Raw genomic sequence first — 27,557 nt, 5'->3', positions numbered from 1 at the left:
TCTTGGAGACTTAAAGCTCAACCGCCGGGCCCCCGGGGCCCAAGTACACCCCATGCACCCAACCTTCTGACAGGTCAGGCCTGAAGAATTGCAAAGGGGTGGGCGATTTCTGCATGCCAGTCAAAATACAGGTCCTACCGAGGCCGCCGGGGCCAAACCCTGCACCCAGCTGGCCCTTTCTATTTCTAGAGGGTGATTCTAGCTGTCACGAAGGATATGCTGCTGCCACGAAAACAATGCTCTCAGCCCCCAGGTCTCTTCCCCCTCTAACCCACAGGCTGCCCAGGACGGCTCAGAGGCTCTCCCAGCTGATGCCTTCCCCCGGGCCTGAGTAGGGTCTGGGGACACCCACAAGCTGGACCTCTGGGTGGCTACAGCACAGAAGAGAGAACAAATTAAAAATGAAATGACGAACGCTTGCAGGCAAAGACTCTCCTGCCTGGTTAAACAGATTTAGGGCTATTTTTGGACTGCTCTTAAAAAGGGCAAAGGACGGATGGATGGCCTGCTGGATGCCAATTTGCAGAAACAAACTCCTTCCTCAGCTCAGGGCTCAAAATATACCCCAGCCAAGTGTAGGCTATTCCTGCCAGTGTACGGAGTAAAGCCATAGAAGGTCAAAGTGTAGGAAGCCAAGTGAGCATCTAAACATCATATGATTCTTGGCCCACAGGACCAGTGGGTATTTTTGAAACGGCTTAACAACGGATCTCGGCTGGCTTCACTGTAGTACAATGGGATTAATATGTACTGAAATGATGTTCTGGCCATCTGCAAAGGAAGGTTATTTCCCACCAATCCCAGCATGCACCATAATCCCAAGGCAGCAAAAGCTCTGATGCTGGACAGAAAAGAGAAGGAGAGCTCATCTGGCATGATAAATTGGGCTGCCTTGGCCTGGCTACCAAGCACACACCGCACTTCTCTTTCATGCGACTTTGTACCCGGACCGCTGGTAAGCCAGATCAATTCCCCTACGGTTCTCTGGCTCCAACATCTAAGCGTGGCCATTCCCCTCATGGAGAATGCTGGCAAATCCCAACATTCTTGTCAGTCTTAAAATTGGAGACTTGCCTTGAAAACACCTCCCTCCCCTTCATTATTTTAGGCAGGTGGGCATGGGAGGAATGACTGCAATTTGCACCAAGCAGGGCACACGCTGCTATGAAAACATCTGACTGATCGCAGATTACGTGAAACAAAGGCCTGGACCCGCTGCTACTAGATGGACCCACAACGGTGTGAGTTTTCTGCAATCACAGCTCTGGGAAGAACTAAAACTGCAAGTGAACTTCAGAGACACAGCAGTACACTCAGCATGGACCAACTCTTAAAAGAATGACGGAATTCTGCAAACCCAGTTAAAAACAACCCCCCACCCCCACCCCGCCCGGGCATCATTCCCAGGGCAAAGAGAAGAAATATAGCAGCAGCGAAAGGAAAACATTCAAAGAAGTAATTTCTAGGACTGGTCCTAGGACCTTGTACAAAACCAGGCCAGATGCCCCTCACACACTATGGTGCAGAGCAGGGACCCTGAAGGAAGGCCATTAATCAAAAAGTGGCTTTTGAAGCATGTCAGTATAGTTTTAATGAGGTGTGCTTTACCAGATCCTAATTCGGCGAAAAGCCATGCTCCATTTCCATTCTGACATTCATCATACTTCAAATTAAAAAATTAAGGAGAACACCGATTCCCCAGCCCATTCTGGATGATGGGAAACTACCAGGGCCTCTACACAACCTGGCGAGGGGCAGTGGGGACCTCTCCCACCCCCCCCAAAGAGCGATGGACAAGGGTGACCTGCTAATCCCATTTGGGCCGCTCTACGGAGGGGCCGCCTTCCAGGTCTCCAGTGCCGCGGTGGTTGTTTTTAATTACAGGAACTCTAAATTATTCTCCATAAAACAGATGTTTTAATATTTTAGGTTACTAGTGAATTATTTAACACTGTGCTCCCTATCAGTTCGGATAGACACATCAGAAGACACCGCACTTCTTCTGTTGTCCCGGGGGTGAGGGACGCACGCAAAGGGGCCCAGCAGAAGGAACTACCCCCACAGAAGGAACTGGGACTCCCGGTGCCGCCGCTTTGCTTCTTGCTCACAGTCTCAATCAAAAAGGGGCGGAGTGGTCCAATGTGCATTCCAGGGGGACCATGCAAACCGGCCGGAGCACTAACACAGACCACTGTGTCCAGCTCAGTCCTGCACACCCGGCAGGGGTCAGCACTGCCAGCTGTTGTACCCGCAACCCAGGTCTGCCTCCATCCCTCCCACCAGCCACATTCCGCAGAGGACGAAGTCGCCAAGGGAAAGGCGGTGTGTCCTGACGGTAACCCGTGGGAGGCCCCACAGCATATCCCCTCAGGGACAGGAACACTGTGCCACCTCGTCCAGGATCCAAGGTGCCTCCTGCAAACTGCTTGCTGGGGCCGACCCAGGGAGCACCCGGTGTGTGGCTGAGGCGCGAGACAGCTCCCAAGAGTGTCCCTCACGCACCCTCAGTGCTGCAGTTTTCCCGCCAAGCCCAAGCACCCGGGCCAGGCCCAGCAGAGACAGCAGCTGCCCGGGTTCCCGCAGAAGCAGCGCCATGCCCGCCTCGGAGACAGGGGGCAACCAGGGGGACTGCAGAGAAAACACACTTCCACTGCCATGAGAACAAAACAGCCTGCTCAACACCAAGAAGGGTGGACTGAGAAAAGTTCGCTCATCGTTTCTTCTGTTTATTTGATTTCTAAAATATAGTAACTGCTCAACTGGCACACGGGGGTTAAACTCAGCCAAGGACACTGACTTGCTGAGTTTCAAGACAAAGAAAGCTCTGCTGCTGACCCGATTAGGGATCGGATCATGCCCTCCGCCTCTGCCCTCCTGTGCTCTCCTCTGCCCACCTCTGCCACATAGGATCCAGCAAACGTCTCCGACCGAGAGAAACAGAAGCAACACAGCACGCCCCAGGCTACTGCCTTGCAGGGTGGGGGGTCCCACCAGGCCCAGCGAGCAAACTACGCAGCTTGGTGCGGTGCGTACCAGACTTGGGGTCTGGGGGACAGTGACGATAACCTCTGTCTCAAGTTCAAGCCCTCCCTCTGACCTGCGAGGACCCCTCGCAATTGTCCAACTGTGACCTTCACCATTTCCCAGAAAAGAACGCTTCTGCTAAACACCCCCACCTAACCCGCGCTGGCCCCCACTCACACGCTACACAAAACCAGATCTAGCAATCCCACGTTTGGGCAGATGTGGAAAAACCAGGAGGTCTCATATCCAACTCCAAACATACGGCTTCCCCAGAAAAGTCTGAAGACAAGCCCCACAGGGTCGTCCTCCCACAGGGCCACGGTGAACAGCCAGAGGGAGGGGCCACTGCCGTTCCGGAGGGGGCCTGTCGCCACAGCCCTCACAGGCTGACCACCCCGCCCTGGCTCTGGGCTCTGACCCTGGTATGCGCACGTAGAGCCCTGTCTGCCTTGCACTTCTACCCTCTCTTCTTTCACACTCCCCTCACAAGTCTTTGTTAGCCGGGCCCCATCATGTCCATAAGGCCACCTTCCTCCCTTCCATCACAGGGCCTGCGGCTGCCTTTCTCATCAGGGCCACTGACCTCGAGAAACCTCCCCCTCCTCATTTGCAGGTGTCACCAGCACAGGCTAGCATTCACCCCCCATCCGGCAGCCTCCCAACGGGGACCGCAGGTGCCTGCAAGCACATGCACGGTCATGACGACAGGCTGCGGACTGCTGCAAAGTCCTCTCTGTGAATGACACAAGTCATTCTTCTCCTAGGTGCCATCGCTCTCAAGTCAGATGGTAGAACGAAGCATCACTAGAGCACACGGACATGTTTTAAAACCATTCCTGTAAAAGATGCCTCGTTGACGAGCCATGGCTAGTGGCGCATCAGCACATCCTAGGAGATGGGTGCAACAAGCACAACAGAGGACCTGGAGCCCAGGCCAGAGCCCGAACGCACTGGCCAGATAAGCTAGTGACTCAGCTGTCCTTTTGGGGCCTGGTTTTAGTTTATGTTACTGCTTTTCAATATTTTCCATAGCCTTCTGGATTTTACTTAAATATTTTGAGGCATTTCAAACAGTATCAGGTGCCAGTTAAACTGAGGCATCATTTGAGACCAATCACTCTAAATTAAATAACAGATAAATATTTTAAAAACAGATGTGATGAACTCTTTGACAGTCGACTTTTAGGTTTTGTACGGGCCAAAGTGGAATGGAGCCCCTGAAGTATTTAACAGGGTAAATTTTGTACTGTCTTGGCTGGAGGAGCTTCCACAACAGCAAAGAAATGAAGGAAGCCAGGCACCAGGCACTTCTGAATGCCCGCTGGGTGCGTGCGGCCTCCCCCCATCCCGTGCTGAAATGCAAGCTTCTAGAACCTGAAAACACGCAGCTGGGTCGAGGGGACACATAGTGATCAACTTCCGAGCCCCTGTCCCGGGCTTTACTAACCCAGCGGGCTCGGAGAGACAAGCACAGGGAGGACTCTCAGAACTCGGTGGTGGTGGGGAAGGCTTCTTCTGGGTTTGGAACTCCGCACGGAAAAAGCAACTGATTATGAGCCGCAGCCCAAACGAAACCATATGACCACAAAGCTCATACCAGGTCGATCAGGTCGCTGAGGTTCTTCTCGATTTGCTGTGGAGGCAGGCGCCTCATCAAGTCCAAGGCACAGTCCAGCTGCTGGTCACTCTGTGAAAAGAGAAAACAAAAGCGTCTATATCACTTTGAAAAAAGCAGACCTGGAATCTTTTTTTAAAAAGCACCCTTGGAGCACCTGGGTGGCTCAGAGGATTAAGCGTCTGCCTTGGGCTGAGGTCATAATCTCAGGGTTCTGGGATCAAGCCCCACATCGGGCTCCCTGATGAGTGGGGAACCTGCTCCCCTCCCTCCTTTTGTCCTCCCCATCCCCCAGCTCGTGCTTGCTCTCTCTCTCAGGTAAGTAAATAAAATCTGGGGGGAAAAAAACATCCTTGTAGTTTCAGCTTGCCCAAAGCATTCTAACAGCAAGCAGGCCCGAAGTGGGCTCTCCAACACATCTCCTGGGGCGGGGAGGGGGAACACAGGCTCTGTGACAGCTCGGTCTATCTCAAGTGGAGATGTCTGGAAGACACTCGAAGTGGGAAGTGGGCTGGAGTTCCACCCGCATCTCAAAGCCCCGCTCGGTGCTCGGTGCTCGTGTTCCAAGTCAATGGACCGCGGGAGATGCAAATGTGCTCCCAAACAGCCCAGCAAGGGAGCATGCTCGGGTAGCAAGTCAGGTTTTCTACTTTGCTGCAACCTGGACCTACGAGGCAGGTCATGTCACCAGGCCAGGGACAAAGCCAGGCAAAGAACAAGTGGCAAGATACATGCCAAGGCTAGAGTGCTTCGAGCATTCAGCTGAAGTCTGGGACACATCCCCAAGTGCCAGGCCCTTGCCAAGGCAACTGAGACCTGGAGCACCTCTGGTCAAGAGGCGTCTCCAGCTGCAGAGCAGACCAGTGCGGCAAACTGGGGTCACTGGTGCCACAGGGGCCCAGGACGATAAAGACCACACTGTGTGCTCCCAGGATTCACCTCATGGGACATTTAGGCTGCAAATATGCGCTCAGAGCCACCACGTGCCAGTCACTGGATGACGATCCATGTGATCAATAACAGAGGCAGGAAGGAGGTGGAGTGGAGCGGAGCGGGGGTAGAGTGCGAGTAAATTCAGCCCAGAGGGCTGCGGCTCAGAAGCAGACCTCAGGAGGTGTGACAAGAAAAGTGAGCCAGGTGGCCCAGGCAGAGCAGGGAAGACCACAGCATGTCCCCCAAGTAGAAGAGTTGAGGCCACCGGGGCAGCTGACACTGCCCAGCAGAGGCAGCATCTGTGCCCAGACCAATCTCAGGATTTTTAAAATACCTAAATCAGCACGCTAAAGAATCTTCATAAAATACATAAAGTAATCCTCGAAATGCCATAGCTGATTGTAACAAAACCGGACCTTCGAATACGACCCCCAACACTCCAGGGATATTAACCACAAATAGGCCATGGGAGAAGGACCCACTTTGTATTTCACCAAAGAACTAACACATCAAGTTAACTGGAGGCTATTTCATTCCCAGGCAACTGACTGGATGTACACAGCAGGCTGTTTTTAAAAAAGCAACAACAGGGGCACCTGGGTGGCTCAGTGGGTTAAGCCACTGCCTTTGGCTCAGGTCATGATCCCAGGGTCCTGGGACAGAGCCCCGCATCGGGCTCTCTGCTCAGCGGGGAGCCTGCTTCCCTCTCTCTATCTGCCTGCCTCTCTGCCTACTTGTGATCTCTCCTTGTCAAATAAGTAAATAAACTCTTTTGAAAAATAAATAAATAAAAAAGCAACAACAAACCTGCCCCCTGCTGAAGGTGGTTATCAGGGACCATTTACTTTGGGATTCACAACAAAGTGGCTACTATCCTACAAACGACCACACACTCACTCACTCACTCACCCCTGAACGGCGCAGTACTTGTTCTGTTCAGTGCAACATTCCAGCAACCGTGACTTCCCTGCCTGTGCCATGCCTTCTATGCCAGCCGAGGCCACGTGACGTGGGTCTGGCCTGCTGGCATGGGAAGCCATTTTCACACCACTGCAAGGGCTGAGAACGCAGGTACACTGAGTTGCCTCTGGACTTCTATTCAACTTCCAGTTCTGCCATTCATCAACTATAACCTTAGGCAAATTTCTTAACCTCTCCGAGCCTCTATTTATCCATAAAATGGGGACAGTATCTAGTTCCACAGGGTTGTTGCAATGATTAAATATCTGTAAAATTTTTATTATACAGTAGTTATGTGTTTGGGAGTATTTTCTATGTATGTGTATAAATACATACAGGTTTTAAGTCTTTTAAAAACTTTTTCCAAAAGAAAAAAATAAATATATCTATATAATTTATAACATTTGCCCCACTCAACCCCACCCTGAAGTCTTCCCTGTTGCTGTGAACTGGCGAGTGGCGCTCTGTGCTCAAACTCCGTGAACTTGGCTGTGGACACCCCCCCGCCCCCACGCCCGTGCCTGAAGAGAAAACCCTAAATGACTCCAAACAAGTTAAGAGATATAAACTAATGCGCCAAAGATGTAAACATCCACCTCACTAAAGAAGACTTACAGATGGTAAGGAATATGAAAAGAAGCTCCACGTCATTTGTCACCAGGGAAACTCAAATTAAAGCAACAATGAGATCCCATTACACACCTATTAGAATGGCCAAAATCCAGAACTCTGCTTGCTGACAAGGATGCGGAGCAACGGGAACTCGGACTTGCAGCGGGTGGGAATGCAAAACGGTACACAACCACCTCTGAAGAGAGCGTGTTGGTTTCTTACAAAAACTAGTCTCACCATCCGATGCAGCGATTGCACTCCCTGGTATTTACCCAAAGGAGCTGAACACGTATTTCCACACAAGAACTGGCACACAAAATGTTTCTAAGAGCTTTATTCACAACGCCAAGACTTGGAAGCAACCAAGATGTCCTTCGGCAGGTAAGTGCATAAACCACCTGGGGTCCACCCAGACTCGGGAATATTCCCCGGCACTGGGGAGAATGAAGCTACGGAGCACGAACAGGCACGGAGGGACCTTCAGTGCACAAGACTCAGCGGAAGGAGCCGGTCTGACAAGGCTCTGTACTGCAGGATTCCAACTGCGTGACATCTGGGAAAAGGTGAACTACGGAGATGGTCAGAAGATCGGCGGTCGCCGGGGGTTGAAGGGGAGGAGGGATCAACAGGCCCAGCACAGCACAGAGGATTGTTAGGACAGCGATGCCGCTCTGTGCACTCTGTGCCCTGCTCTAACGGCGGATACACCTAATTAGGAATCTGTCCAAACCCACGGTCTGTACGACACCAGGAGTGACACCTAATGGAGACTAAGGACTGAGTGATTACGAGGTGTCAGCGTGGGGAAGGCCATGCAGGGAAGGGAAGGGCAGGGCAGGGAAGAGAAGGGCACTCTGCACCTTCGGCTCGATTTTCCTGTGAACCAAAAACTACTCTAAAAAATCACATCTATTGAAAAAAGGATGCAAATTAGTGTTTCTCAACTGGGGCTGATTCTGCCTCCCCCACAAACCCCCAGGAGACACCTGGTAATGAATGGGGTATTTTCTGGGTGTCCTCACCCGGCGAGGAGGCGCTAACTGGCAGCCAATGGGTAGGGACTGGGATGCTTCTAACATTCTACAATGCAGAGGACAGACCCCGACAACCTGGACCAAATGCCACAGTCAAGTTTGAAAACCCTGATTTAAAACACTAACTTGGGGGGCGCCTGGGTGGCTCAGTGGGTTAAGCCGCTGCCTTCGGCTCAGGTCATGGTCCCAGGGTCCTGGGATCGAGCCCTGCATCGGCCTCCCTGCTCAGCAGGGGCCTGTCTCCCCCACCCCCACCTACCCCTCTGCCTACTTGTGATCGCTCTCTCTCTCTCAAATAACTAAATAAATAAAATCTTAAAAAAAAAATAAAATGAAACACTAACTTGGGGGCTGCCTGGGTGGCTCAGTGAAGCATCCAACTCCTGATTTTAGGTCACGATATCAAGGTCCTGAGATGGAGCCCCACAATGGGCTCCGTGCTCAGCAGGGAGTCACTTGGGATTCTCTCTCCCTCTCCCCTACTCACCCATGCTCTCGCTCTTTCTAAAATACATACTAAGTGTGTACATACATACGTAAAATCTAATAAGGGCACCTGGGTGGCTCAGTTGATTGAGTGACTGCCTTCAGCTCAGGTCATGATCCCAGACTCTCGGGATCGAGTTCCGCATCAAGCTTCCTGCTTAGCAGGGGGTCTGCTTCTCCCTCTGACCTTCGCCCCCCGCCCCATGCTCGCTCTCTCAAATGAATAAAATCTTAAAAAAAAAAAAAAAACTAATAAATAAAACACTCATTTTGGGGGTGCGGGGCTGGTCCAGTCTGTGGAGCATGCAGCTCTCAATCCCGGGGCTGTGGATCCAAGCCCCATGCTGGGTGTAGAGATTACTCAAAAAAAAAAAAAAAGATCTTTTTAAAAAATAAAAATAAAACAATCATTTTGGGGCACTGCAGACTCCCAGACTCTGATCAAAGCAAAAGCGCCGGAAAACCACACATGCACAGAAGCACCTTCTATATAATTCCAAGTCACAGACCACTCATAAGCCCTAAAAACCTGCGGTCTTCAGAAACATTCTCAACTAGATACTAACAATTTCCTGAGAACAAAAAACAAATTCGGATAGAAGTAAACTTAGCTACACTGAAATCTTCACCCAGAACGTAGTCAGAGGACAAACTAGAATCGAGCAGTGTGTTGTCTACGAAGAGCCCGTTGTAACCCGGCTGGGGAAGAGCGAAAGGAAAGAAATGGGGTCCGCCCTTGCACGGAGCCTTGCCCACAGCTCCAAACCGGTCCAACTGGATCTATTCAAGAGCGGTAAAAAAAACACTATTGAAAATGTTCTAACTCCTATTTTGCATTAATCCCAATGAATCCTAATCGGAAATGTTTCATTATAAATTCCTAGGGCGAAGGACAACTATCATTAAATTAGGCAATGACTAAACGCCTCCCAGAAGTGAAGCAGCATGGTGAAGCTTAATGAGAGCTCGTAGGAAGTTAGAGTGGCCCAGAGCCCTTCACCTGGGAGCGTCCCACACCCCGAAGGGTCCAGACAGGGTAGGGCGGTGGAGAGTGAAGAAAACACAGATCCTTCGAACTACGGGCAACAACCGGGGTGACCCCAGAGAGACAATGATGGAGGGGGTAGGAGTGGGTGGGGGCGGGTGGGGTTTCTGCCCCGGTTCCTGTCCCTAACTGCCTTTCTATTTATTGTGTGGGCAGTCGTCCTGTAACTAAGGACTCTCCCCGGGATGGTTCCTTCAAACCCCAAACTGCTCCTAGATCCTTCCTTTGGACAGTGTGCTACGCCAGATCTACCTCCCACGGGTGGTGGTTTCCAGGCTGAAAGGTAAATAGGAAAAGAATGGCCCATTTCACTTCCCTCTCCAGAGTTCGCTCCCCAATCAATTACTCAATCATTATCTGCGTGCTGCCTAGGTGACAAGCGCTGTTTTTGGTGCTGAATGGTGAACAGAACAAAGTAGGCCAGTCTTCAGGAACTTCAGCGGCGGTCAACATTCGTATGGGGGGAAATCGAGGAACAGTCTTTGTTATGGTATGAAAGAATAAGAAGGGGACGGTTACCCCACTTTAGGCTGGTGGGGCTCCAGGGATCAGGTTAGGAGTTCTGGGTGTGTGTGTGTGTTTAAGCATATAAACCAAGATAGGAAAAGCTCTACTTTGTGCTAGTTTTTCACATGACTTCTAGAAAAAGCACAAACAGCTCCAATCACCCTACAACAAATCAAACAACTGTTACTACAGACTAGAACAGAACAATTTTTCAGAATGATAAGTTGAATAAAACACTACCACTTCAAAAATCTCCTAGGGAACTCAGACATATGCCAGTGTTGTCCATCACGTGCAGGTACTAAAACCCGGTCCTATTAAATGAAGTAAAAGGGCACAGACCAATTTGGGAATCCTCATCAGACAATTATTCAGCCCCGAGGCTGAAAGGACAGGACTTGTCCCAACCTGTGAGAAACTCAAAGTCTCATACAGTGAACACACCTACCCACAAAAAACAAAGTTACAGTGAGGATACTAAGGGGTGTAGGAAACCTCAGAAGATTTCTCAGGAGAAGGGTGCCTGAGCCGGCTGTCACTGGCCATGTGCACCCAGGCGTCCACACACACACACGCTTCTGCGGCCACAGTGGGATAAACGTGCACAGTGAGGCCCACACAGGAGGAAGGTGCAGCACTAGGGCGGGGAGCAGGGCCTTGTCGCCAGGGACCCACGGTCAGGCTGGTTTCCTACTCAGATGGCTCAGAGGGCAGCAGGTTCCTCAGTGGGCACCAGGCCCAAGACCTCCTGTCTTCGGGCAGCTGGGTCTCCTTCGTAGGGAAGGCTTCCGTGCCATGTTCCCTGGCCTTGACAACTTTAAAATCTACCTTCTCAGAAAGATTGGGAGCCCCTAGAGATTCTTCCTTGGAGGAGGAACAGCGTTTGTCTCAGAAGGTTACACAGATTACATTGTCCCAAAACAGCCATAAGGCGAACTCTCACCCAGCATGCTCCTTTTTCAAGGAGGGACTCTGATACTCTTCCCACGGAGAGGTGGGGTCTACGTACCCCTCCCTGGATATGGTAGAGCTCTGGCAACTGTTTCTATCGACCGAGAATAGCAGAACTGATAATGTGTGATTTCTGAGGCCAAGCCATAAAAGACCATTCATTTCTCACCTTGTTGGCTGAACACTCGGGCTTGGGGCCCCAAGTGGCAGCCATGCTGTAAGGAAGCCCAACCCGGCCTGCACAGGAAAGCCACAGGAAGGGACCAGGAGACTCTCAGCCAACCCCCCAGATGCCCCTCTTCCAGCTTCAGCTGTCTGACTGCAACAGCTTGAGACCCCGAGCCAGAGCCACCACCCAAGCAAGGCCCTCCTCAATTTCTGACCCACAGAAAGCACCAGACAGAGGCACCTGGGTGGCTCAGTGTATTAGGGCCTCTGCCTTTGGCTCAGGTCATGATCCCAGGATCCTGGGATCGAGCCCCACACTGGACTCTCTGCTCAGCGGGGAGACTGCTTCCTCCTCCTCTCTCTCTCTCTGCCTCTCTGCCTACTTGTGGTATCTGCCAAATAAATAAATAAAATCTTTAAAAAACAAACAAAAAAAAGCCACCGGACATAATGATTACTGTTGTTTCAAGTCACTAAGTTCGGGGGTAGTTCTGTCAGTTGGCAATAATAACCAATACAGAAGGGTATCTCTGGTGACTGTCAGGGAACAGTGCGGCCAGAGGGAAGGAAGGGTCAGGGCCCTTAAGAGGCAGAACAGACAGGAGGAGAGTACTTACTGGAAAGGGGAGGAAGCACAAGAAGTTGGAGAGGGCTCCGTTTTCTAGCAGGGACCACCTGCTAGAAGACAGCTGAAGCCTCGTTAGCATGTGTGTAAGGTTTCCGTGTGCCCTTTTCAAAAGTTTGTAATTTCAAAGACAGCCAGTAACTGCCCTGCGTGGATTTCTGAGCGCAAGTCCTGCTTGGCCTGCTCCAGCAGCGGTCGAGGCAGATCCGCACTCGATATGTAAACCATGACCTAAAGCTTCAAGGCCTTTCCAGTCTGTTCTCAAGTTCATCAAGACCTTCACTCGTTTGCATTCCCGAGAGGCTTAGCAAGTTCTTACTTCACAGACAGCACAAAGGTAAACTGTGCTGGAGCCCAGGGTGATCTCCCACAAATTTACGGAGGCTGATATAACCCTGGCTCGTCTTGTCTAAACTGTGACCCGACAAGCGACTCTGGAAGAGCTGACTCTGTCTTCTGCCACGTGGCTCAGGAAAGAGTTGTGCTGGGGGCGATGCGGGGAGTCACCAGCCAGCGCAGCCCCCAAGCCATCTGCAAGTCGCTCTGGAAAACTGCCCATGTGGGTTAACAAAAAGAAAAATGTTTCTTCCGCTGCCTGACTGCCCCCCCCTACCCCACTGACTCTTTCAGGAGGGACATGGCGGCGAGGGCCCTGCACAGAGGGAGCCAGCTCGCAAGACACAGACACTAGCATTCCCTCTGGCTGACCTCTCCTTCCCACAGACAAGTCCAGTACCCTCTATCGAGCGAACCAAACTCACAGTGAAAGCCCACGTGGCAGATGAAGGCCCTTCCCCCGTCTGGACTCCTCCTCACAGCCGGATCCACGTCCTTTTCTAAAAACCGAGGGGGAAACCACACAACACGAAGTAACCACCTTACAGCCAATGACTCAGTGGCAGGGCCCAGGTGACCTTGATCACTCTGGAAACCTGGTGCCTTTACAAGTCTCTGCTCTCAAACAAATCTATTAGGGTCCCAGGACAGGCCTTCTGAGTTCACCAAAGTCCTGCCCTCTCACCTTACAGATGCTTCAGAGGAAGACTGGCAAGGTCACAGAGTCAGAACGTGAGCCGCTGTCTGCACACTTGACAGGTTTCCTACCTCACTCCATTCAGTCCCTGAGCAACTGTGTGAGTGACGGGCAGGCACTGGGGACACAGGGCTGGAATAGTCAGACATGGTCCCCGCCCTCAAGGAGCTTGAAGAAGGCCGCCAGGACAAAGCAGCAGAAAACAAGGACGCCGCCCCCCTGCTCAACACGAGAACTGCCACCATGCCGCCCCTCCTGCGATCACAGGGGAGTGGGGAGCCCCTCCAAGGATAGCCAGTACCAGCTCCGTTTTAATCCTGGAAGATGGGACACCTTCTAAAGTGTTCTACAGGGTCCGTGTGCTTACAAAGAGGACAAAGCAGAGGACACAGTTACACTGTTTCTCCCTGGTAGGGGGACACCATTAGCAACAATTACTCCTCTAACACGGCCCTGTGTCAGCTTTTACATTTCTCTGCACTACACCTCCCCGTCTAATACGCTGCTTCTATTATACTATGAATGTGGAAACTGGAAATCTATTCTTGTTTTAAAAAAAAACAAAATCAAAACCAAACCAACTTTGATGGAAGGAATAAATCACAGGTTCTTAACAGGGTACAGTCATTGCCCCACAGCTCGTGAGCACCTTGACAGTTTGTAGAGCTGTGTGTGTGTGTGTGTGTGTGTGTGAGAAGGTAGAGGTGTGTATATATGCATATGTGTGAAAGGGTTTGTGTGTGAAGGCAGGGGCATGTGTGTGTATGTAGGCAGAGGTGTACATACATGAAGGTGTGTGTGTGTGTGTACAAGTGTATGCACACAGTTTTCCTAGGTTAGGGGTCCACAGGTTTTCCAAAGAAGTCTAAGACTCTGAAGGCACAGAAGTGCTCTAATAACAATAAAAATTCCTATTCTTCCACTGCACCTGCAGGGTGGAGCTCCGTCAGTCACCGCTTAATCCCTCGGAGCCCTGGTGTTTGAGACTGAGGACAGGCCCCACGCCACCCTGGGACAGGGAGGGATGCAGCGCTGTGTCTGGTACCGCATTTGGGCCGTGGGCGCCCCGCAGCCCATCCTCCACTAAGGGTAGGGATCTTCCCCGAGGGCAAGGCATATGGCTTATCTGCTAGGACTTTTACATAACAGTTTGTGGGGGCTCAAGGGCCCTTTCCTCCCTGATTTGTTGCTCCTTTGACGCAGGTTTTCCATTTAGGCTGCCAGGAGTCTCGAGCAAGGCAGGCGGAGTGTTATTTCCGTTTCCAAGTCATGAAGCACCAACAAAGGAGGGCAGATACCCGCAACTCCCACCCCACACGTGCCCCCCGCCCTGTTCGGGAGGGAGCACGGGGGACCCTCAGCTCCCCTCACGCCAAATGACAGGAAGACTGGATCAAATTCCATATTCACCCCAAAAAGATCTTTCTTCTGTTATGTGCCGTCCTCTCCTGGTTCGGCTTTCTTCCTGAAGCCCCCTGGCCAGGACAGCCCCCAGGAGTATCTCCACCAATTCAGCTTCTTTACATTTACTGCTGTTCCCAGGCCCATCGAGGCCATTGAAAGCAAACAAGTGGGACAGCCCTCAGAGAGTCCCCAGATGACCTGGCCTCCCCACCCAGCAGCGACGATCTCTAAGTGCCTCTCTCCCTGGTAGGTTCATTCCAGAGCGAAACTGAGCAACCCTGACAGAGGCTCTGTGTCACGTAACCCAAGGGCCACCCGCTGACATCCCCCTTACACATCGCCCTTCAGGATAAGATCCCAAACCAATCAGCTCAGCAGGTGGAGCAGTAGCCTTGCCGGAGCGTGGGTCAAAAAAAAGGTTTTGGATACCGACTCAGTGTTTACGGTCCAAAACCCTGTAACCGCAGAACACAGAAAGGTTTCTCTGCAGGGATCGTAGTTCATCGGTAAATTTGGTGGGATGGCAAAAATTCTCAACAAGGCATCAGCCATCGAGTCCCCAAGGAGGCGCAAGTGTGGGAGCACCTTCTAAATGGCAGAGAGGATCCTGGCTCAGCCAGGGGAGGGAGTACAGGTGCAGCCTGCGTGCTGCCACCCCCCTGCAAGGCAGAAGCCTTTCTCCTCCTGCAGCCTGCCCCATGCCCATACTCCAGTAAGCTGTCCTAGGCACTGATCCCGGCCCCCGATCCACACTCCACTCAAAGGCAGTGGCAGCCGGCTCCTGAAGACTGCCCCAGACAGCGGAGGGGAGGAGTCTGCACAGGGAAACACCCCAGGTCAGATGACAACTGACAGGACCTTGGTCTGCCAGATTTCTTACGCACTGCTCTTGGCCCTGCTAACCAGCCAGCTGGGGGAAGTGGAGCATTTTATCTTGGGTGTGCCTCCCTCTACCTCTCCAGATTGTTTAAGATGCAGAATCCGAGGGAAATGTTTAGCTAGAGAGAGCCTTAGAAACCATCTAATCAGCAATTTCTTTTAAAAGTGATAAAGACTGAGGCCCAGACTTAAAAAACTAACTCAGATTTATCACAGAACTAAAAAGCAAATGAACCAAGACCTGAAAATAAGTCTCTTCATTATACAGTTTTGGGCTGTCTGCTTACAAATCAAAATTCAAGACTGGGAATAGATTCATACCCCCAAAACCACTATTTCTTTTTTCAAGATTTTATTTATTTATTTGACAGAGAGAGACACAGGGAGAGAGGGAACACAAGCAGGGGGGGTGGGAGAGGGAGAAGCAGGCTTCCCGCTGAGCAGGGAGCCCAGTGTGGGGCTTGATCCCAGGACCCTGGAATCATGATCTAAGCCGAAGGCAGACGCTTAACAACTGAGCCACCCAGGCGCCCCGAAAACCATTATTTTTAATACAATTCTGTGTTATTAGAACAATGGTGTTTTATTTATTTTTTAAAGATTTTATTTGAGAGAAAGAGAGCAAGCATTGTTGATCAAGCGGGAGAAGCAGACTCCCCGCTGAGCAGACAGGCCAATGCCGGGCTTGATCCCATGACCCTGAGACTGTGACCTGAGATGAAGGCAGCCACTTAAGCAACTGAGCCACCCAGGCGCCCTAGAAAGATGCTGTTTTAAAGAACACTTCTATATTGTCCATATAATTTTATTTTCCAGATTAGTCATTCTTTATCAAGAACGCTAAGAAGCCAAACTTAGGGGCATACTAGGAACCAGGCCCTTCACATGTGGGTTTGGGAAAGCCTCACCACAGCTCCATGAGATGGGTACTCTCATCCCAGTTTTGCAGATGGTAAACCAAGTCTCAGAAAAGTTAAGTGTCTGGTCCCAGATCCCAAGCACTGAATGACAGAGAAGGACACAGCACACACACACGTGTCTGCCTCCCAGGACAGAACACTCTCCAGCGAATATTAAAAAACCCAAACTAAAAAAAAAAAAAAAAAAAAAAAAAAAAAAAAAAAAAAAAATTACAAATGACTTCCGGAGATGGCTTACCAGCTTATAAAATCAGTTAGGGTGTGTCTCTTCTCCCAGGCTGGGCCAATCTCCTGTCACCCTGGATTACACTCGATTCTCACGAACACGTGTATCATCAATGGGTGGATTTCTTGAAAACACTAACACCTTTTTCAGGCAGTTCTCTGGCTGATGGTTTCCTGGACCCTTTTGGAAGATGTGCACCATTACCTACTGTCTGATCATTAATGCTTCGCAGATGTCTACAGCTGCTGCCTCTGCACGTTCCTGACTGCTGTCACGTAACGAGCTTCTAATCCTTCCACTTTGTCGGCTAATAGTTAGACACGTAATTAGGGGCAATCCTGGGACATCTTCCATGGAAGTCATACACGCCATCCATTCCTACCTCGACGGCACAAAACCTCAAGAAGCCTTTCGTGTAAGTGGAAGATGATTAAGGCAGAATGTCATGGTATTCCAAACAGGAATTAAAAAAAGAAAAGTTTGGGGAAAACATCACCCACACGTTCACTGATGGAAGCTAAGAAAAGTAGACTCCCTTTTTCACAGCAGAAGTAGCCAATTCAGGGATGCCTGGGTGGCTCAGTGGGTTAAAGCCTCTACCTTTGATTCAGGTCATGATCCCAGGAACCTTGGATCGAGCCCCACATCGGGCTCTCTGCTCAGCAGGGAGCCTGCCTCCCCACCACCCCATGCCTGCCTCTCTGCCTACTTGTGATCTCTATCTGTCAAGTGAATAAATAAATAAATAAATTTTAAAGGAGTAGCCAATTCACATAAACCTTCTCCCACACTGATTTATAAGATGGCCTGGATGAAACTGAACAATTCACCATGGGTTTACACCAATGACGCAAGTCTGTGGCTTCCAAAGGTGTGGGGGAGACCTTGGGTCTGACCTGTAATGTTGCAAACAGATAAATCTTGACGGCAAAGCAAGATTTAAAGGATCTGGAAAAAACAAAGGCTCCATCGATCCAAGAATTTCGACTAAAACGGGGCCGTGCAGCCTTCTGACTTATGGCCAAAGGGAGGCTTGAGGAAAAGACGAACACAACGCTTACCCATAAAGCAAAGCACTTGGCCCACTTCTTCCCTGGGTTCCTGACGCCCTGTTCCAGATATGAATAAACACAGAAGGCTCTCTAACCTCTGCTTGTCCTGTGCAACTCAAGGGCAGCTCCTTCTTAGGGCTATCAGCCTCTGCAGGTCCACCATAGCCATGACATAGTACAACAGAGTCCTGCACCAATGACCGGCCCCCTGGCACTCCCAACACATTGCCAAAGGTCTTGTGTGCTTTCATGACGACACCTTACCAACCTGTGACACATCTGCAAATCTAGCCTAGGACCAGTGTTAAAGCTCCTCCCCTCTGGCTGTCAGGACAAGCTAAGCAGAGAGATGCCTAAAAACGAGGAACTTCTGGCTTCAATATCTAAGACCTACAACAGACCACCTTGCCAGCCGGTGGCAGGCAAAGGACCTTGGAAGACAGACAGACAAGACTATCAATCTTTCACCCGCCTCTTCCAAGCAAAACGGAGCTGAGCCAAGTCCTTCCTCCCTGGGCTTCAAGTGCTTCACCTGCTAAATGGGCGTATCACTAGTACCTACCTTGCAGTACTGTTTTAAAGGGCCGCCTGCAGAAGTAGCTGAAAAGAAAGTAGCACGGCTCCTGAGATTTATATCAAGAAAGATACCATCCCCCGTCCTCTTCCACAGCATTTAGTTCCAGAGCGCACGCGAACCAAACGTTCCTATGTGGAATTAAAACGCGTGCTTCCAAGCGGGTCGCCTGGAACAAGAGCGTGAAAATCACATCAGGGCCAGGCCACTTCTTTCTGGTTCTTCTGGGCTAGAAGAAAATGATCTGTAGGAGTGAAAACTACTCCTCCATCAACATGTCTCCTTAGAGCTGCTGTCTCTCTCACCACCAGGACATTTTCATAAGCTCAAATCTTTCCCTTCTACCCTTAACTGAGTGATCGGGGCTCTCTCCTCAAGAACTCGGTGGGGAGGGGCGCCTGGGTGGCTCAGTGGGTTAAAGCCACTGCCTTCGGCTCAGGTCATGATCCCAGGGTCCTGGGACCGAGTCCCACGTCAGGCTCTCTGCTTGGCGGGGAGCCTGCTTCCTCCTCTGTCTCTGCCTGCCTCTCTGCCTACTTGTTATCTCAGTCTGTCAATAAATGAATAGATAAATCTTAAAAAAAAAAAATAAAAAAAGAAAGAAAGAAACTCGGTGGGCGAGTAAGGAGCTGACCATGCCTCAACGAGCAGAAAGAATGAAAGGAAGGGAAGCAGCAGCTTCCAGATCCAAGAATCTTGCAACCAGGAACTACTAAGCCCCAACAATGGGTGCGGTCATGCCAACCACCTCCAGCGCCCACAAACACAACCACTAGAGGCAACCATCAGTGTCCACTGAACAGTTACACCGCGGCGGGCTTGGACCGTGGACTTCAAATGCGTTCACAGTAAAGGCTAAAATGCATTAAGGTATTGTTCTAAGCGATTCTATGCCAAGATCTCACTGAATCTGAAAACACACTCCTGGAAGGTCACGACTAGCGTTCCTATCATACGTGGAGACCGTGCCCCAGAGAGTGTTACATGTATCAGTGTGCTTAAGCAGGGGTTCAAAGACAGGTCTCCCCGACGCCAAAGCTGGCATGCCCAAGCACCGGCAGTCACACACCTGCCGCCCCTGTGCTCTGTGTCCTAAGGACTCCTGCGACCTCCTGGTTCCCAAGTCTCCAAAGGAAGAGGAGTGGTCATTCCGCATCCCTTTGGCCAGCTGGGCGGCAAGGGAGGGTGGCGGTGAGGATACAGGTTTTGGGGGGGGGGTCTGCATTCAAATCCTGGGTGCATCAGATTCCAGCTGTGTGACCCTGGACAAGCTACCAAACTGTCCTGGACCTCAGGTTTCCCAAGCTATGACAGGAAGGGTAGTACCGGCACATCCTTTGTACTATTATCTGAAGGATCAAGTTTGGGGATTCTGTATACAGCACTTAGCACATACATGGGATGTAGTCACTGCTCCAGAAACTTTACAGGTTAATCAAGAGAGAAGAGGAAGGGGGAAAAAATAAAAGGATATCATCTACAATTTGAAAATCAAGGGCTCTCTGGTCTTCTGCCAACCTCTAGAGAACACAGTGCTAGAGTTTGGGCTTCTCGGGCATGGTGGTGACGGCGAGCACCGGGGAGGGCTCTGCCTGCACAGCCCCGTGGCCTCCCCATCCCTTCGAAGCAGGGCTGGCCCAGGCTTGATGCTAATTTAGCACAGAACTCCATGATGTGGCAACCCAAGGATGGCTTAGAGGACAGTTCTTTATGAACACAAAGGCTTGATTTCTCAGAACAGGGTCTTCCCATCCCATGGTAAAGCTGTTTCTCATCCAGATGTATAAATCCACTGCAAGCTTTCCTTAAAAGTAAAGAGTCTTGGGGCACCCCAAGACTCATGATCCCAGGGTCCTGGGATCGAGTCCCACATTGGGCTCTCTGCTCAGTGGGGAACCTGCTTCTCCCTCTGTCCCTGCTGCTGGTGTCTCTTTCACTATCTCTCTAATAAATAAATAAAATCTTTAAAAAAAAAAAAAGGTAAAGAGTCTTATCATAAGAGCCCTAAAGTAATAAAGTCAGTAAGGGCTTCATGAATACAAGAAACGTCACTGTGGGGGCACCTGGGTGGCTCCGTCGTTAAGTGTCTGCTTTCGGCTCAGGTCACGGTCCTGGGGTCCTGGGATCAAGCCCCACATCGGGCTTCCTGCTTGGCAGGAAGCCTGCTTCTCCCTCTCTCTCTGCCTGCTGCTCCCCCTGCTTGTGATCTGTCAAATAAATAAAATCTTAAAAATAAATAAATAAATAAAATCTTAAAAAAAAAAAAAAAAAAAAAAAAAGAAGGGAAGAAAAGAAATGGCACTGTGGCTCAGGCCAAAAGCCTTCACTTCACATCCTGCTTCCCAGAGCAGGGCAGGGAGCAAGCTGCGGACAGGGTGCTGACCAACTCGGGGGCCGGGGTGTAGCTCCCCTCCCCACCTCTAGTGGGTGCTGGCCTCTTCCTCACCTGCAGATAAAGATAACAGTCACAGACCAAGGCATGCCTCCGAGGCCCAGGAAGCACACCTACCTAAAGAAGGTTTCCACTGGGGTGCTCACTAATTCCAATAAAATAAACGGTAACATCAGTCACTGCCTGTCCCTTCGGCTTGGGCTTACGGAAACCTGACACAGATGGACGATCTCCACCACTGTAGAAGTGATTAGGAACTGAACCCAACGGGCAGGGGAACTCAGTCCAGGCATTGTCACAGCAAGACATCCTTCCCACCAGCTGAGGGAAACTGAGGAATGGTTCACCAGGGGCCCAACAAAGCAAGCTAAAAACGCACTGGTGCAAGAGCTTCATAACACAAACAGAAAGCATCTTCGCTTTAGTTGCTAATTTTTTCTTTTCAAGAAAGAGGAGCCCAATGCTGAGTTTGAACTCAAAACCCTGAGATGGAGACCTAAGCTGAGACCAAGAGCTGGATTCTGAACCGCCGGAGCCGCCCAGGCGCCCCTCGTTTGCCAACTGCCTTGCACTTAGCTCACGAGTTCTGCGCCCACAACCAAGGGGAGGCACCGAAGGAGAGCCTGGAAAAGCAGAGGGGGCTGTTCTGCGAGTTCTCTCCACTCTAACGTGAAGGTAGAAATCCATTCACTCTCCCCTCCTGACCCTGGAATCCCAGGAGAACAGCAGTGTTTGGATGGCCTACGAAGGCTCAGCTTCCTGGCTGTGGCCCAGACAGGGAGCACAGCCATCCGAGCCATCCCGGTATTGTTCTTACCTCCCGCCTTCTCCTCCGACGGGGGAGGGGAACGGGCACATGGTTCCGAGGTCACGCTCCTCACTTAAAGGATCGTGGGAATGCTTATGGAAACACTTGTTACAGCTCTGCCAGCTGGAATCCCTGCTTCCTAAGAGGTTTCTGGAAAGCTCTGGAGTGCAGGATCGGACACGGGAGGAAGGCAAGCGCGGGGAGGCAGATGTTCCGTGTTATCACAAAACAAACAGCAACGATCAAACTGTCCACTTTAACTACGTGCCAACTAGCGTACTTCAATTACTCCTCAATCAGGCTGGGAGAAAAGAATAAAAAATAGAGAGCCGGCCGTGTTTCTACCACCTCAAAAGTACCGTGGTGCCTGACAGCCGCGGGAAAGCAGGTTTGAATGAGAAAATTCAATTAGGAAGTAAGATTAAGGAAACCCAGAGCATGCTGAGTGAAGAGAGACCTTCCCAGGCGTCTCAGTGCCAAAGTGGCCCCCCAAGCCCTCTGGAAAAGTGACCATCAACGCTTCCCATGGCTCTCCGGGGAGCTGAAGGCCAGAGAGCGCACAGGACTCACCCAAGCTTATGTATGCAACAAGGACCCAGACCCAGAGCTGTGCTCCCTTTTCCACTTTCCTGTGTCCTTCGCTATTGAACTCAGCACAAGAAGGAGCCACATAAGATGTCAGCTCTCGAGCACAGTGTGTTGTTCAGAGAAAGTAATAACATGGATGTCTGCCCAACTCCCCACCAAAAGGTGACAGGCCCTCAGCGGCCTTCAAGGTCATTAGCAAGAACTGCCCACTCGCTTTCTCACCGTTTCCCTTTTAACCAACCGCAGGCCGTTGGTCAACGCTGGGGTCTCCCCCAACTGGGGAAAATGGCTTAGCTCATTCTCAGAGGAAGATTAAATTTAGAGCAAGGGGGCAGGGGTCGAAACCGCTTCTAATGAAGGACAGGAAACCAATGGATTCCGCAGCCAGGATGAATTCTCCAGGGACGTAAAAATCAGCAGGTTCTGCCCAAGACCACCAAAGTCCAAAGAGACAGGGGACACAGTGGCACATCCCAGGTAAGAAGGTCCTGTGGGAAAGAGGTCTTCTGGCCTCGAGGTAGGGCATCAGAGTTGGGAAACAACACGTCTCCTGGAAGGTATCCCCAAAACTCCCACATGGGAGAAGTGAGATAAAGCAAGAAACCGCCCTACTCCAAAAGAATAAAAGTTATGAAACTAACCTTAGACAATCTCTTTCCCATATGCTGAAACTACCCACATCTGTATTCATGTGGGAAAAGATGGCATCAATCAGTGAAGTCTTTGAGTTAAAGGTCTGCCGATCTTAAAGAATCCAGAAGGTCAGAGTTTTAGTGAGCCTAAAGTCCCCCCACCCTAGCCAAGCCCCCACGGTTCTGGGCCCTGCAGCCCCTGCCGGATCCTCCTACAGCAGCCTGTTTGCACACAGCAGCTCTTCCGCCTGCAACTTCTACCCACCCAGGGGCCTGCCCGCCACCCCCAGGACAAGCCCAAGTCATACCAGGTCCGGACCACACAATGTCCCTCCAAATGCCTGAAGCCGGCCCTCCCGGGCCTGTGTCCTTGCCCACAGAGCAGCCCGCCCCCTCCATCCAGCACCCCCAGGGTCAGCGGCACGGATGCGGAGTGCGTACTGTGCTCCCACTCGCTCCAGATCTTATTAGTCCCGTCAGACGCACCTGGCGCTGCGCTGCTGTACTGCGCTGCTGTACTGCGTTGCTCACTGGCTGGCTGAGGGGGTCAAGGTCTCACCAAGAATGCTTCAGGAGCTTCTCCAGTTGGGGCTTTATTATCTTTCTAAATTCCGTGATTTGCAATTATAAGGGGCATGCATTTTTTCATCACCAAAAAAGCTAGAGTTTATTTATTTATTTATTTTTAGATACTATTTATTAGTAAGAGAGCGAGAGTGAGAGAGAGAGAGAGAGCACGCACAAGCATGGGGAGCTGCATGCAGAGAGAGAAGCAGGCTCCCCGTTGAGCAAGGAGCCTGATCCCAGTTCCCTGGATCATGACCTGAGCCAAAGGCAGATGGTTAACCAACTGAGTCAGCCAGGCATCCCAAAAGGTAGAGTTTTTTAAATTAAAAAAAAGGGGGGTGGGGCTAAACTGACCAAAAAAAAAAAAAAAAAAAGCCAGCAATCATTCACTCTTTGCTCAGACTTCAGTACAGAGTGTAGGAAAATTCTGTTCTCAGAATGGTTGCCCAGATTGCTCATTAAACCAGAGGATCTGATTTGAACTAATTTAAGCTACGGGAGGGTGGAGTGGGTGGGCACGGAGGATACAATACTGGCCAGGGCGACAGGTAAGATGGAGGAGGTTCATTACATTACATGCTCGAAATTTTCCATAATAAAAAGTGTGTGTGTGTGTGTGTGTGTGTGTTTAAAAACAAATTTCTATCAGGCAACACCAATGTGCTTTAAGCTCCAGCTGCCAACTAAGTCAGGCTCTTGCAGGCTTCGAGGCCTGCTGACAGGGTATCAGGCAACTTTCTCCCACTTGCATTTAGGCCAGGGACGCGCCCCCTCCCCCGAGAAAGGAGCAAGAGGAGCCCAGGCGCCTGACGAACTGAAAAGGCACTAATAAGTGAGTCTTTTTATATGACGAGTACATCTTACTTTTATAAAAGGATTTTTTAAAAGTCGATTCCTTATTTTAAAATAAACAGGACACGGTGTAACAGAACCTCATCAACATCACCAGACTCAGGGTGGGAGAGAGAGAGAAGGTGGCCTGGGGCAATTTGGGGTCTGTGGCTCCTTTAAAAACTCTAGGAGCCCAAATTCAAACAAAAACTCTGATGTGAATGAGAGTGGTGGAGAGAGGCTGGGTCACCGGTGACCAAGATCACGCAGCCCAGATGCAGGGGCTGCAGTGTGGGTGTCCCTTGTTAAGGAAGACACCAGTCCCTCTGGGGCACTCATGGTGCCACGCCTCAAAGAGGACCCACTGCCCAGGGAATAAGATAGCTGGTGGGTTCACAGACCCCTCCCATCCCCAAACATCCCAGATTCTGCCTCTCTGGGAGTCTGCATGCTCCCAGAGGGGCCCTCACAGATTGTTTCCAAGCGCTGCCACCAACACCAGCCCTGGGCAACTCTGGCTTGAATAGGCCAAAAATCTCTTCGGACTGACCCCCTTAAAATAACTAAGATATTTTCTCACCCATATATACAAACAAACCTTTGCTGAAAACTAAAGATGAACAAAAGGGAATTATTTACAGAAAACACGAGGTGCCTCAGCCCTACCTGGATTAGAAACACAAGATTTTGTTAAGATAAACTACATCTGGCTCCCAAGGGCACTGCCATCTCCAGAGGCCCTGGTTTGGCTTTTCCATTCACACTCCCTACCCCCCACCCCTGCCACTGGCCACCTCGCACCCCAACCTGACGTAAAGGGGCCGTCTTCTGGAAATCTAAACCCACCCCTAGAGCCAAATAAATAATTACAAGGAGTAGGTGAAAAGCAGAGAAGAGATCTAGAAAGCAATTTTGCAAAAACAGCTGCAAACTGGGAGAAAAACAATTTGTTTTTTGGTGCGAACCCCCTTCCCAGGGATTTTGCAATGGTCTGACACAAAGCTTTTACACATTCATTCATTCCACATTATTTATAGTAGCAAAAAGGAAAACGGAGACCTTAGTGCTCACTGCATTTAAATTATGGCGAATCATAAAAAGAGCCATTACACGATCAAGAAGTTTGCAAGGGTGTTTTCAGTTAGGTGGGAAAAGGGATCCTGTGACGCCAGTGCGGACAACCACAACACAAAATTTAAAACATGAGAGCTCAATTTTAAAAATATGCTCAGAGAAGATTTGGGTGGGGGGGAACCCACACCAAAGTAAAAGCGGCTTTATCCCTAAGGGGAGAATTCTTACGACTGTTAGTTTTTCATTCTCTTTATACTTTTTTTGCATCTTCCACAATTGAAATATGTGCTTTTTGCCCCTTCCCCCTCCCCTTCTGAATGTAAATGGATACAGGCTCTCTCTAAAAAATTCAAGCATTACAGAAAGCGCAATGCCCCCCTATGATCCCATCACCCAGAGGACATCGCTCCCCAAAGATAACTAACACTAATCAAGGGGCTTCCATTTTTCCAGATGTTTTCCAACAAGCATTACTTCAACAATCCAGTAATTTCCCCAGAAAGCAATCCACATGATTCCATATATATGAAATGTCCAGAAAGGAGGAAAGATAAGTGGTTCGCCTGGGGCAGGAGGGGGGACCGGGAGTAACCACAAATGGGGGCAAGGGATCTTTCTGGGGGTGATAGAAATGTTGTTAAATTGGATTGTGGTGACAGCTCTGCAACTCTGTAAATTTGCTAAAAAATGTACAAGGTTGAGTCGTACACTCAGACACAGGGAGATTTAGGGTATGCATACTATACCTCCGTAAAGCAGCTGCAAAACCCTGAAACTCAACAGCGGCACATCTGGAGGCACCGACGGCGTTGCGGGGCTCACCACCCAACCCGGCCCACCTCTGCTGGAATAGGGCAGGAAAAGCCCACTGCTCTGCAACCTGCTCCTCTCAAGCGTCTGGCAAGACCCTATGGCAGGAGCAGAGGAGGCTGGCGGCCCTCTCAGGAATCACTGGACAAAGCTCTCGCACACAGAGGACCCCGCAGATGATGGGCGAGAGTTGGGGGGGCCCACTAGAGGTCATCCCCCTGTGCACAGGGTGCAGCCAAGAACCGGCCCCGAGAAGCCATTCAGGAGGCTTGGACCGCCCGGCTCACCCTTACCCACGAGTGGCAGCGGAGAAGGGAGCACAGGCCCACTAGAGGTTCAGGATGTGCTGTGCATAGAAAAACCGAGAAGACTGCTCACGTCCAACAGAGCCGTGAAAGCTGCCCTGATAAAGATGGGACTCCCTGGAAGTACTCGAAGGTGAAGAGAGTAACAGGACAAGCCGCCACGTGGAAGAGAAGGTGAGCGGAGGAGCAGACGTCACGGGAAAGGCACAAGGACTGCAGACCAGATCCGCGAGCTGGATGCCAGAGAGGGTGGAAATGGGAACAAGTCTCTTAGAAAGTACTTGGCAATGATGGGTCAAAAGCTTTTAAAGTGTTTGTTCCCTTCTAGGAAAATCTACCCTAAAGAAATCACTCAAATCACGCACAAAGATGCCCACTAGTTAGGGTGCAAAAAACTGGAAAGAGCCTCCCAACAATGGGAAAATGATCAAGTAGTCTGTAACCATTACAATGTTTGCAGAGAAAGTCCTTTAAAAAAACATGGGAAAATGATGTATTTTATGTTAAGTTAGTACAGCTGGATATAAATATTTAATCCCAACTAAGGAAAAAATGCCAAAATCCTGGAGAGAAACAATATATGAAAATGTTAGTAGTGTTTTTCTCTGGATAGGGAAATTAAGTATTCTTTTTCTCCTTCTACCTGTTCTTCTGAACTTTCTGGATCTTTTATAGAGGCATTCCTTCATCTCTAGAACATCCATGATCTACCCGCCGAGTGAATTTCATTACCTTTACAAGCGGGAGAGAAAAATACAACGAATTTAAACCTCAGGCTCCACAGGGTCACTCCAAAGGCCTCATCCTTGTGTATCGGGAGCCCGATAGCGCCTACAAGGAAGCTGGAGCCACAAGAGCTTCGTGCCTTCCCAACAGTGTTCTGCAGACACAGCAGTCTAGCGACATGATTTTAGCTGGCCGATTCCCTTAAGAGACATGGCCCGGGATGCCTCCCCAAGGTCAGCAGCAGAGCAGTCCGGACAAAGCTCAGCTGAGAACTGGCAACTAGTGGGGCAGGACACAGCTCAGGGGCCCAGGTCAACACAGCCCCAGGAGCTCACAGGCCCTCCACTCCTCTGCTCAGCGACCTCAAGCGGAGTGCTGTGCCACTCTGCAAGCTGGTGCCACCTAAGCCAAGTTCAGGTAACTGTGGTTAAGGCACGAAGTTCCTTTTACGGCTCAGACTCAGAACAGGTGTGATGTTCGTGCTCTGAACAGGCCTCGGTCACTTCCCACAAGCCTTCTCCAATGTGGGGAGGAAGGGGTGGAGACAGGGCTACCAGAGGCAGCCAGGCAGACTCCAGGACCTCCCAGTTTTTTGCACTTTTAGAAAAAGACAGCCAACCTACCAGCCAATCAAGTGTTGAGGGGCCTGGGGCTACAGACACAGGAAGCCGAAGAATCTCCAAGTAATGGAGCAGAAACCTAGGGCTGCGGCCCGTGGTCTCAGTGGCAAGCCGTGCGGCCGGCAGGGAATGGCGGCATGCTGGGGCAGCTCTAAC

At 50.5% G+C, this 27,557-nt stretch overlaps 1 protein-coding gene across 3 annotated transcripts in view; it reads right to left on the bottom strand.

The window, feature by feature from the left end:
• Nucleotides 1-27,557, bottom strand: part of CAPZB (capping actin protein of muscle Z-line subunit beta) — a 125,540-nt gene that overhangs the window by 61,944 nt on the left and 36,039 nt on the right. For all 3 annotated transcript variants that reach the window (XM_032361764.1, XM_032361762.1, XM_032361763.1), the window contains exon 2: nucleotides 4,622-4,711. In XM_032361764.1, coding sequence (XP_032217655.1) covers nucleotides 4,622-4,711 — 90 coding nt within the window. The remainder of the gene's footprint in view (nucleotides 1-4,621; nucleotides 4,712-27,557) is intronic.

This window comes from Mustela erminea, chromosome 10 (genome assembly GCF_009829155.1).
Source record: "Mustela erminea isolate mMusErm1 chromosome 10, mMusErm1.Pri, whole genome shotgun sequence".
Classification (NCBI taxonomy): domain Eukaryota; kingdom Metazoa; phylum Chordata; class Mammalia; order Carnivora; family Mustelidae; genus Mustela; species Mustela erminea.
Note: the sequence above shows the minus strand (reverse complement) of the source record. Positions and strands in the feature narration are given on the sequence as shown.